We start from the raw sequence: 11,932 nt of genomic DNA on the forward strand, positions 1-11,932 counted from the left end.
GGATATTTGTGGCGGTCAGTGTGGATATTGTGGATGAGTTCTTCTGTGTCATCACGTTCTATTAGTTCTACAGCTTCAGTTTCGGAACTTTCACGCTTAGTAACACATACAGCTCTTCCCTCACCACAGTGCACAGTGAAAAGGGACTTCTTTCAAACAGTGTCGCGTTCCTAACGTTGTTTAAGCGACATAAACCGGTATTGCGGTATTTTAAAAATTCATATCATAACAAACATAAACACCGGTATTCGGTATGAACCGGTATACCGCCCAGCACTACATTATTGCATTCAGTTTCAGACTGCAGCAGCAAATCAGCATATTAGAATGATTTCTGAAGGACCATGTGACACAGAAGACTGGAGTAATGATGCTGAAAATTCAGCTTTGCATCACAGGAATAAATTACATTCTAAAACAGAAAACAGTTATTTTAATTGTAATAATATTTCACAAATTGCAGTTTTTACTGATCAAATAAATGCAGCCTAAGAGACTTCTTTCAAAAACATTTAAAAATTATACCGACCCCAAACCTTTGAACGGTATTGTAAATAATAACATCCGGTTTGTTTCTTGCCTTACATATAATGAGGAGAGGAACCATAATAGTTTTCAGGTAGTAAACAAATCCTTATTTAGGCACTGCAAGAGTCAGTCCCCTTTAAAGGATGAATAGATGAATAGATAGATATTTATTTATTTTCAACAAAGGCATTTTCCAGACATGCTGATTAACTTTCACAATTACAATGTCACCTCTTTTTTTCTTTATTTTGTAATGTCTTTTATGTCTTTTACTTCAAAGCCTGCTAGTTGTTTCTTGTATATCCAAAGTAAAAAAAAAAACATCTGTGTGTTTGTGTGAGTTGAATCTAAGATTCTCAACTTTGTTTTGTCTCAGTAAGGTCACCATGATCTTTCATGCCTTGCCTTCCTTTACTCAAAATCGGACCTTTTTTATTGCACGAAAAATAACAAAACTAGTTTTAGATCCAAATCAAAGCAACTTTGAGGTAGTTGTCTTTCATCTATGGTTAAGTGAAATTTAATTGCTGGGGTTAATTGCAGGGCTTCCCCATTAACAAAGTAGGCTAGTGTGAGTTTGAGTAGCCCAACTTTAACTTTGTTGAAGTCTGGGTTCATCCGGTAATGATATGCACTGTTTGGGATTCCTTGTCTTTCGCTCTCAGATTAAAAAAAAAAAACTAATGATGGATTTTCTCATCAGATCTGTGTTTTCGGATGGTTCCCTCTCTCCCATCCTTCTTCTCTTTGGAATATCAAAGGATCTAATCTCTATGGAAATCTTTCCGAATGTTTCCTTGGAAACCAGGCTGAGTTCAACATGGCTCAGATTTTCTTATCTCATTTTTTTATTTATAACTTTTATCTTGGAGGTTGCGAAAGTGTTACAGTTCATGAAGTAGCCTTTATGAAAATGAACAAAAAATGTCAGTATTATTGGCTATCTACAGACAGTATTTGGTCAAGTCTCCCATGGAAAGGATAAAAGGCCTAAAGCCCCTTACAGCAAAATGCCACAAGTTTGATGCACACTTTGGGAAGATTGTGGACCACATAATGACAAGGTACAATTTAAGATAGGCGAAGCAATCTCTTCTTTCAGTCTGTAACCTAAAATGTGCTTTTATCTTGTCCTATGTGAAATATGAACACCTGTTTTTTTTATAATTTGTTTTACCTTCTCTTGGATTCTTTCTGTTGTTCCCTATAGCTCCTGGGATGTTTCATTCATCATGGAGAGTGATTCTACTACCATTCTGACAGGCTGTAGCCATTTCCCAGCAAACAAGAAATTGTCTCTTTTGAACTTTATAGATGGTCTGAAACATTTTTCATAATCGTTTCTTGGTCATACTGCCCATTTTTCACTACTAGGGTAGTTGCAAGTCCTACTTTTTTTAAAGAATTGACATTGGGGACCCTGCCAATCCGGTGAACCTCTCCTTCAAGATAACACATGCAAATTTCAGCTTTCCTTTTTGTTTCCTGCCAGGGGATTTTCGGCCAGACCTGTAATGAAATTTAGGAGCAGTCGACTGTGAGTTTGGAGTCTCAGGAGCTCGGAGGAGCTTAGAGGAGGACCAGAACCATTTAGCTTAAGAAAATGGCTTTGACAAAAGACCGAACACTGGGACGTCTTTCTCGGGTCAGTGATTTACAAGGGAAGAACAACTGAATGTATTTAGCTGGCGCAAATAGGCCACACTAATCAGAGAAAGCAAGTTTCTTGAACAAAGTTATTTGTGAAAAAGGATGAAGTGCGCAAAGTTTCATAATGGGGTCTGATGATGTGGCATTGACTTTCGGTACAGAAAGGACTGGGAGAAATCCATACCATGTTTGTGTGATCTACATCAAATCTGGTTTAATCTATGTTATCTAATATTTTGCTAATTGCTAAGCAATCATCACTATCATGGCATGCACTGTGCTGGCCGCCGAGTTCAGCGTAGCCCTTCAGATACAAAGCGGGGACAATTGTTCCTACCATCCGATGTCTTAAATTTAATAAAAACATCACAGAGCACAGCGGCAAAAGTTGAACTATTTTGAACTTTGACCGCGGCGCGCGCTCAAGTTCGCCGCTGGTGCGCACTGCTACATGTGCGCTTTGCCGCTATACCGGTATTTCACCCACCCCTATTCAACAAGCAAAATAATAATAATAATAGCTACATTTTACATTTACATTGAAGGAGAGATCTTAGGTCTAAAATATCATAGGGTATCATAGAGTGTGCTCTTTTGACTTGACTTTTGACTAAGAAACCACCCAAAACACCCAAGCAACCACTTAAAAATGCACTAAACGGTATTTAGAACAGCTTGGAAACTGCATAGCAACTTCCCTTGCAACCACCCTAGCATTGCATTGTCTTCTAGAAATATAAAATATAGTTCATCTGTTAGCTGTAGCATGTAGTCTGCAGTGTTTCTTTGAAAAAAACCTTGAAAATATCTATTTTTTTGTGTCAAAATAATGCTGCATTTGTAGCAGAAAACCTTACCTTAGATTTTTTTTATTATTATTATTATTTTTTTTTTTACAAGTGTCAAGATAGGAAAGTCTAAACGTATTTTTAGAGATTAAGTGGTGGATAATGGTGATGGTTGTCTACTGTTGGTAAAGACACACTAGTTGAGACACACTTATTTTACATTGACGTCTGACAGTTGTCCACCCCATAATCCTGTAGATTACTGTCATTAGAGGAGGAGGACAAGAGAGAAGAATTCCAGTGGACAGCAGCAGCCAATTGTGGAATTGTGGAATATTGGGATATGATGTGTCTGTTGAAGCATAGGACTGTTTTAGACTCTGAGGTTTGTGTGAGCACAGAATGTGTGAATCCTTTGAGATGGTACATCATAAAATAGTCAAATCTTTTATTCTGTTGTAAGCAACATTTTGAAACCCCTTTATGAAATTATTGTTGTTACATTTGATTATAATTACTAGATTTTTTTTTTTACATATTTCACCACCAGTGCCAAGTTGTTACATAATTGCTATAGCGTTTAAAATGGTTTTCAGTGTGTTGCTATGCAATCCCAACATATTCCAAGTGGTTGCTAGGTGGTTACTTGTGTGTTCTGGGCAGTTGCTATGAAGTTTAGGGTGTTCTAGGCAGTTGCTAGGAAGGTACTAGTGTGTTTTGGTGGTTGCTCGGAAGTTGCTGGTGTTTTGGGCGGTTCTTTGAAGGTTACTAGGGTGTCTGGGTGGTGGCTAAGAGGTTACTAGTGTGTTTTTGGCGATTGCTAGGAAGTTACTAGGGTTTTAGGTGGTTACGTGTCCTCAGCGTTTGCTACACACAAAAAAAAGTGCATTGGATTTACACAATTTAATCATGTACATCGGTTCCACATGATTTAGTTAGGTTATTTTAACATAACTTTCCTTGCTGTTTAGAATACAGTTTGTTTGTAAATTCAGCAATGAAATCAATTGTTTTAAGGGACCAAATTAGTTAGGTTCAATGTGATTTTTTTTGTCTTGCTGACATAACTTTATCTTAGGTTTGACAAAGTATGTGTTCATTTACTATAGGGTATTCTTGGGAAATTGCTAGGAGGTTACAAGGATGTTTTGGCTGGTTGCTAGGAGGTTACTGTGTGTTCTAGGCAGTTGCTAGGATGTTACTATGGTGTTCTTGGTGGTTGTTAGGAGGTTTCTAGGCATTAGGAATTTACTAGTGTTTTGACTGGCTCCTAAGAGGTTACTAGGGTGTTCTAGGCAGTTGCTAGTGTGTTCTGGGTGGTTGCTACAAGGGATTTTGGGCAGTCGTCAGGAAGTTGCTAGTGTTTTGGGCATTTGCTAGGAGTTTAGGGTGTTCTAGGCAGTTGCTAGGGAGGTACTGGTGTGTTTTGGTGGTTGCTAACAAGTTACTGGTGGTTTGGGTGGTTGCTTGAAAATTACTAGTGTTTTTAGTGATTGCTAGGAAGTTTGAGGGGGTTACTAGTGCGTTCTAGGTGGTTGCTACTTGCTAGTAGGTTACTAGTGTTTTTGGGCAGTTGCTAAGAAGTTACTAGTGTTTTGAGCGGTTGCTAGGAGAATACTAGGGTGTTCTGGGAAACTTGCTAGGAAGTTACTAGTGTGTTTTAGGTTACAAGTGTGTTTTGGCCAGTTGCTAGGAGGTTACTAGCGTGTTCTGGGCAGTTGCTAGAAGAGGTTACTAGGGTGTTCTGGGTGGTTGCTAGGAGGTATTTTAAGGTTTTTGGATGGTCATTAGGATGTTACTAGTGTTTTGGACGGTTGCCAGGAGGTTACCTTGGTGTTCTGGGCAGTTGCTAGAGGTGGTTACTAGGGTGTTCTGGGCAGTTGCTAGAGGTGGTTACTAGGGTGTTCTGGGTGGTTGCAGGTTTGTTCAAATCTACCCTAGGTTTAAGCTTTAGACAGCACCACTATTAACTGTTTATTATCTCAGACCTCCGATAGATTTCATCCTTATTGATCTTTGACATTTTCTCTTCAGATGATATCACTGCTGGGAATTTCCTACACCGGAGATATTATTTCTTTAAAGCAATTTAGACACGATTAGGCTTTATCTCCAACAGCAACAAATCTATGAAATATGGAAGTTCAGGGGATCATCAACATAATAGCTTTTAAAGGTCCCATATTGTACACCTTTCTGGAGTTTTATTTGAGGTTTTGATGTCCTTAAGAATATTTTGACAATATGGGACCTTTAATAACAAAGACATAAACTGGTCCAGAATCAGCACTTCAGAAAAGTGCTGACCTATTTCATAGATGTGTGGTTTGGTGCTGTTCTTGGCACATTCATCTCTTCATAACACTTTCAGCCCTCTGCGGTTGCCCAAGACAAAGCATATGGGTGTGTGTGTGTGAGATACTAGTGACAGGATATGCTGTGTTTAGAAACAGTACATTTGTACGTTGGGCCATAAGGTCTTGTTTAGTCCCAAATTTATCCAGAGTACTTTTGTTTATTTTTCTAAAAACACGCAGGGTATATTTGAAAAGGGTTTTCCTCTGACATTCAATCAGATGTTTATCCCCAGGCAAGGAACTTACTAAAGAAAAGAAAACACTCATCCATTCTCACATGAAAACCTGTGGTGTGTGAGAGGAATAAAGTTATACAAATACATCAATAATATTTTATTTCTCACAGGCATTCGTTGTTGGTTGTGGCCAGATTTGACCTTCTGTTTCTTTCCTGTTATTGTATGAGAGAGATTTTGGTATGTGTTTGGTATCAAAACATCATGGAACAAGTAAAAAAAAAAATATTATTATCATGTTATTATAATAATATATATAATATTGCATCACAGCAGTTTCAATAAGTGTTTATACCCTGAAGACACTCTCACTGTTTCTTTTGCAGTAGAAAAACAACAATTTTCTAAATGCAGAGCCGGTTTGAATTGCAATGGAGGGACGTCCCAGACAATCTTAAAGCTACTCAATCACCAAGCCAAATATTTGATGGGCTTCTCCAGCAGTCACCGCAGGGGCCTTTTCTCCTTGTCACTCATGTCTTTTTCTTAAATAGCGGGGAGTCTCTCTCTGCATCTTATCTTTCTCTCATGAGATGTGCCATCCCTGCAGACACTGAAGATATTGGGGATATTTTATGGTAGTGGTCTGTCACTATAAAAGATCCTTTAGCCTTGAAGAAGCAATATGGCATTTTGTTATTTAGTTAATAGTCATTTTTCTTGCTGCAGGGTCAAAGTGTGGATCTGGTTGCACCATTAAGTTCTACAAGAGAAAAAAAAATGACTGGTCAGAGGTTCCTCTTTTATAGCTCAAGAGACTCATTTACACTAGCGTTCAAAAGTATGGGGTCAGTAAGATGTTTTAAAAAAAAAAATGTATTCAGCAAAGATGCATTCAGTTGATCAAAAGTAGCAGTAAAGACATTTATAATGCTACATAAGATTTCTATTTAAAATAAATACTGTTCTTTTGACCAGAAAAGTTATCACGGTTTCCACAAAATTATTAAGCAGCACAACTGTTTTCAAAATTGATAATAATAAGAAATGTTTCTTGAGCAACAAATCAAGCATATTAGAATGATTTCTGAAGGATCGTGTGACACTGAAGTAATGATGCTGAAAACTCAGCTTTGCCATCAAAGAAATAAATTATATTTTAAAATATATTCAAATAAATTATTAAATTATTATTAAGGTATTAATTAAATTAATGGAAGTATTTGATGAGAAATGTTTGGGTTTTTATTGCGATCTTTGAATTTAGTTTGCAGATGTTGATAACCTGGCAAATCAGAGCACAATTTGAGACACTGATATGTGTGAGTTTACTGGGTTCTGTTTCTCAAAAAGTCACAACAGGATTTAATCAGTTTAATCTCCAATAAATCTCTTTGCTTTCTATGAGAAGCAATAGACAAGATCTCATTTAATATTTTTATTTCTTAAAGGCTGTTTTCTGAAACCGCCATCGGCCTAATAAATGTTAAATGTCTTATTAATATCACGCTTGACACATTTTGTATTGGACTATGTCCCTTACTCCATCCGGATCGTTATTTCTGTGATTCTTTGAATGAAGAAAAGCTTGGAATCTAATCTTGGAGCATCACCGAGTAGAAAGTAGAAAGGCAATCCATGCTTATCATACCCTCTGCTATTGTTGAGAAGAAGAAAAGCGGAAGACATTTCCATGCCGTTTTTCTCTCTCGCCATCTCCGCAAGTCTAGCGAGGCTGAACCTACGAGGGAACGTTAATTAAAAGGATATACAGAGAAGAACAGCACTGCGAGATAGAACCTTTCCTCTTGAATTTGGATGAGAAACTTTGACAGCTTTTCATCTTCGTCTCTGGCTTACCCAGCCATCCCTCTTCTTTTCCTCCCCATCTGTTTTCTTTTCTTCTTGAAGTTTGCGATGGAGCCTTTTTTGCTTCTGTATATTTCTACCTTCTCCAGCATCATTAATTTGGTTTTATACATTTTATACACAAATATCCCATGTCTCACCTTGAGATGCCATTCAGCGCAGTTGTTTTTAAGCCATGTACAGATGTACCACCAGCTAATGGCCAAAATCAATTGGAAATGAGTTTAAATTACTTGATAGTTAATATGGATTATTTTGTGAATATTTTATGACTCATTTATGCCTTTTCTGTGTCATTTTGGAGCTCGACAGACTCAGTCCTCATTCACTTTAACTATAGTGAAAAGAGTAACTTCTTCAAATATTAATATTCTTCAAAAATGTACCTTCTGTGTTCTACAGAAGAAAGAAAGTTTGGAATGAGGTGATTAATGACTGAATTTTCATTTTTGGAGTGAACTCTTTTTTTTTTAAATCACATTTGCTTTGTACTACACTGAAAAATTGCCAGCACTAGAGCTTAACAGTGGGATTCCAAAAGTAAAAGTGCTATATTAAAGTTCTCCATCGTGTTATAGATTTTTTTTTTTGTATTAAAATAGATTTTAATGCTATCTATTAATATCTATATGTAATAGATAGTTTACATTTTTATAAAAGCATTACAGATACTTGCTTTATGTCATCAGTAGCTCTTTCATTCCCTCATAAGTACACAATCTTGAACCCTTTTTCACAGTTTTTATTTAGGTTGATTGCTTTGGTTAAACTCCTTGTTGAGGAGTTTTAGAAATGCCTTTGGAGATAAATACAAACCTAGGCTTCTACAAAATGGTAACTTAGGGCTGCATTCGTAGGTAAAATATAGGAACAAAGGCTGATTATTTAAAGCAAAGGAATGACATGAGAGACTATTGACCTGATAATGATGGTGGATATGAATCTTCTTGCCCTTCAGCTTTATTTTTTTATTGCAGAGTGCCACATGGGACTGTGCGCTGGTTAATTATCTAGAATCAATAGTTCAGCTATGAACCAATTACAAAATCCCACCAGAGAGAACAGGACAATACACTTATGGATTATGCATCAGCATTTTAAGTTGTACTAGACAGAAAAAAAGTTCACAACTTCCACAACTTCAAATAATGATAAATTAGCTAAGCTTTTCCTTTTACTTGCACAAACAATCAGCTCAATTTTGTGACCTAAGAGTAGGAATCAATGAATCAACAGACATTGTTTAAATTTGCTCATCTGTGCATTTTCCTTTTTCAGGTCTTGAGGGACCGGGTCTCAAACAGTATGGCATGGATACATTGTTTATGATATTGGAATATTAATAGTGTTACGTAATTCCCCAGCTTCCTTCTGTCTCCTTTCCCTGTTTACGGCCCCAGTCCTCCAGCTTTGTTCGTGGCAGCGCATGTCAATCATCTGTCAGAAGTAGAATAGGGCTGTGGCGGGTAGATCAAGGTTTCAGATCAGGCCTTTTCCTTTTTCAGACTTTGAATTTGTTTGTGAGTTCAGTGGTTTAAACAAGGTTCCAAAATGTTTTTTTTTTTTTTGCAGTGATGCCATATAACTATTTTGGTTGCCCAAAGAAAAGTTTAGTGAACAGTTCTTAAAATAAAAAAGTTTTCTTAGTGTGAAGAACATTTTAATTATTGGAGTGTCTATTAACACTAAGTGCTAATAGCCCGCCTTGCTGGCAGAAGCTATTTACACTAACCCTGCCCACCAATGTATGGTTGGGACAGACAACATTACAAAAGATGCCCGTCAAACAGCAGCCTCAGTAGCGTAGGTTGTAAGGCGCGTAGCGGTAACTTTTGACGCAATCGATCCGAGTTCGAATATGCCTTTTGCCAAGCTCGTTCTTCTCCCTTTTCCCATCACATATCAGATCGGAAATGCATTTATTTTCAATAAAAATTAAGGAAATATTCGAAAAGTGGAAATAAAGTGCCTCAGTATTTTTTTAATAATAAAGTGTTTATGGGGTATAGTGGTAGGATTAGGGTAGGTGTGGAGGTCTTTATTGTCCCAATAAGGCATCAACCATTTCATAATTTTAATCAAAATGATCCATTACACTCAATACATTATTACATACTCATCCTGAGCATCCCAAACAGAGCCTCTTTTTATTTTTTGTATATTCTTGTTTTAAAAGTGTTTCAATTAGTGTGATTTAGCACTCATAAGATTTTAATGAAAAGATCACATGACATGATTTGTCTCAATAGGAGGTTTAACGACTCTGTTGGGGGCTCTGTAAAATCGGTTGAAATGAAGCAAGTTTTGCAAGCTTTGATAAGAAGTGTGTGTTCAGAATAATGTGTAAGAGATAGAGAGGGCATTACAATGGTTCAGGCCTCATCAGTGTTAAAATCAGTGAGTAACAGGGGAGAAAACTGAGGAGAGGAAGGAGGAAGAGGAAGTGTCAGTGGGTGGACACAGCTCTCTAATCTTAGTGTCTCTGGAAAACGTGCTCTTAGCTTTTCAACTTTCCCTTTTATTTGCTCTCCCTCTCTTCTCATCTATCTTTCTCTGTCCTAAAGTAAGACCTTCCTGTGGAAATGTAGCAACATTAAATGTTCTGTTAACCCATCGCCTTGAGGGCCCTAAGTGTGTTTTATGCTTAAATACAAGCATTTCCAAATGTTTATCCTTTAGGGAAGTTTATAATTTTTAGGTAAGACAATTTCCATAGATCTTAGATGACAGTAAGAGCAAAATGCCCTTATGTAAGTGATAATGTACAGTCTAAATATGCAACTAGCCAGCAATTATCACAGAATAAATCCCAGCATGAATGGAAATAAATAAATAAATGCACATGAAATATTAGAGTGGAAATGATTGTATTATGTGAAATGAAAGCGAGGCTGATGGTATGAAATATGAGACAAATTATTTAATTATATATATATATATATATATATATATATATGTGTGTGTGTGTGTGTGTGTGTCTTATATGCACCAAGGTTGCATTTATTTGATAAAAAATAAACAGTAAAAGGATTGTTTACTATTTTAATGTATTTTAAAATGTAATTTATTCCTGTGATGTAAAGCTGAATTTTCAGCATTTATTCCTGTGATGCAAAGCTGAATTTTCAGCATCATTACAGTGTCACATGATCCTTCAGAAATCATTCTAATATGCTGATTTGCTGCACAAGAAACATTTATTATCAAAGTTGAAAACAGTTGTGCTGCTTAATATTTTTGTGGAGACCTTGATTTTTTTCAAGATTCTTTGATTTAATAGAAACTCCAAAATAAGTTTTTTTTAATAATAGATTTTTTTATAACATTACAAATGTCTTTACTTTCACTTTTGCCCAATTTAACGCATCCTTGCTGAATAAAAGTATTAAATTATTTTTACGTTTGTAAATTTCTGCCTGGAATATTGCTTAGATCATTCTCTTTTTGAGTTTTTGTTATATGAAGGGGTTGGACTAAGAAGTTCAAACTATAATGTTGTTTTTCCTTTTATCCTTTTGTTTATCTGTCTCTTAGGAAAGGAAGTTGTGCGCACATCCATTTCTAGAGATCTACCGAGGGGGAATGATCCACTATATGGGTCCGCTGGCTCGGCAGGGTGATTTCTATGTTCCCGAAGTTAGAGAGGCCCAAAGATGGTTATTGGGAAAAGAGTCTGAAGAGGACGGGAGGACAGACATCACAGGTAAACTATAATTATTCAATTCACAGATGCTTTCTTATCTAAAATCACTCACATTACTTATTACACTTATTAAAGGAATAAAAAAGTTTAACCAAGGCTTTCTTTTGATTATCTGCACACTTTAAGCCTTATTTTAGCTAAGAACCACCCATTTTGACAAGAAGAGATTGTCTAATTGATGTACATAAACTATTAAACAAAGTTTGTTTGGTTTTTCAGAGACATTAGTATGAACGTTTCGATTCCCAGCCAAGATAACCACCCAAGTACTCTCCAACTGTTTATTGAGCACTATAGTAGCCTATCGTCAATTTAACAAGTTTGCATTTAATGCGACGAGTGTGTTTCAGTGGTTGAAATTAAGCACCACAGTAGGGCTGCACGATTAATCGAATGCGATTGTCATGCGCATTTTGATAGTAATGCCGGTTCTGTAATCAGCAGAAAATTATCATCACGGGCTTTCAGATGGCAGGCTTAATTTCTCCACCGATGTCTCAAGCCCTTCAGTGACATTTAGAGAGAATTTTTTTCTCTGTATTAGGGCTGCACGATTAATCGAATGTGATTGTTATGCGCAATTTGTTTGTAAAGCCGGTTCTGTAATCAGCAGGAAATCATCATCACGTGCTTTCAGATGGAGCAGAATTTACTACACATAGCCGTAGTTCATGGACAAGTTACACAAAAAAATCGCAGACGATTTTATTGCGCGATTATTAAATTGAAGAAATCGTTTGCGATAATGACAGCTGTTTGCATAGCTTCTCAGTGAACTACGGCTCTGTGAAGTAAATGCTGCTCCATCTGAAAGCATGTGAAAATACCACATTTAATAACATATTTTTACTCCAAACTCAC

General features: G+C 36.6%; 1 protein-coding gene across 1 annotated transcript in view; it reads left to right on the forward strand.

Moving 5' to 3' along the window:
- The window catches only part of tex264b (testis expressed 264, ER-phagy receptor b), a 48,485-nt gene that overhangs the window by 28,099 nt on the left and 8,454 nt on the right, over positions 1–11,932 (forward strand). The window contains exon 3 of the mRNA XM_016482757.1: positions 10,903–11,071. Within this exon, the coding sequence (XP_016338243.1) occupies positions 10,903–11,071 (169 nt within the window). The remainder of the gene's footprint in view (positions 1–10,902; positions 11,072–11,932) is intronic.

Source organism: Sinocyclocheilus anshuiensis, unplaced genomic scaffold (genome assembly GCF_001515605.1).
Source record: "Sinocyclocheilus anshuiensis isolate Anshui unplaced genomic scaffold, SAMN03320099.WGS_v1.1 scaffold465, whole genome shotgun sequence".
Classification (NCBI taxonomy): Eukaryota; Metazoa; Chordata; class Actinopteri; order Cypriniformes; family Cyprinidae; genus Sinocyclocheilus; species Sinocyclocheilus anshuiensis.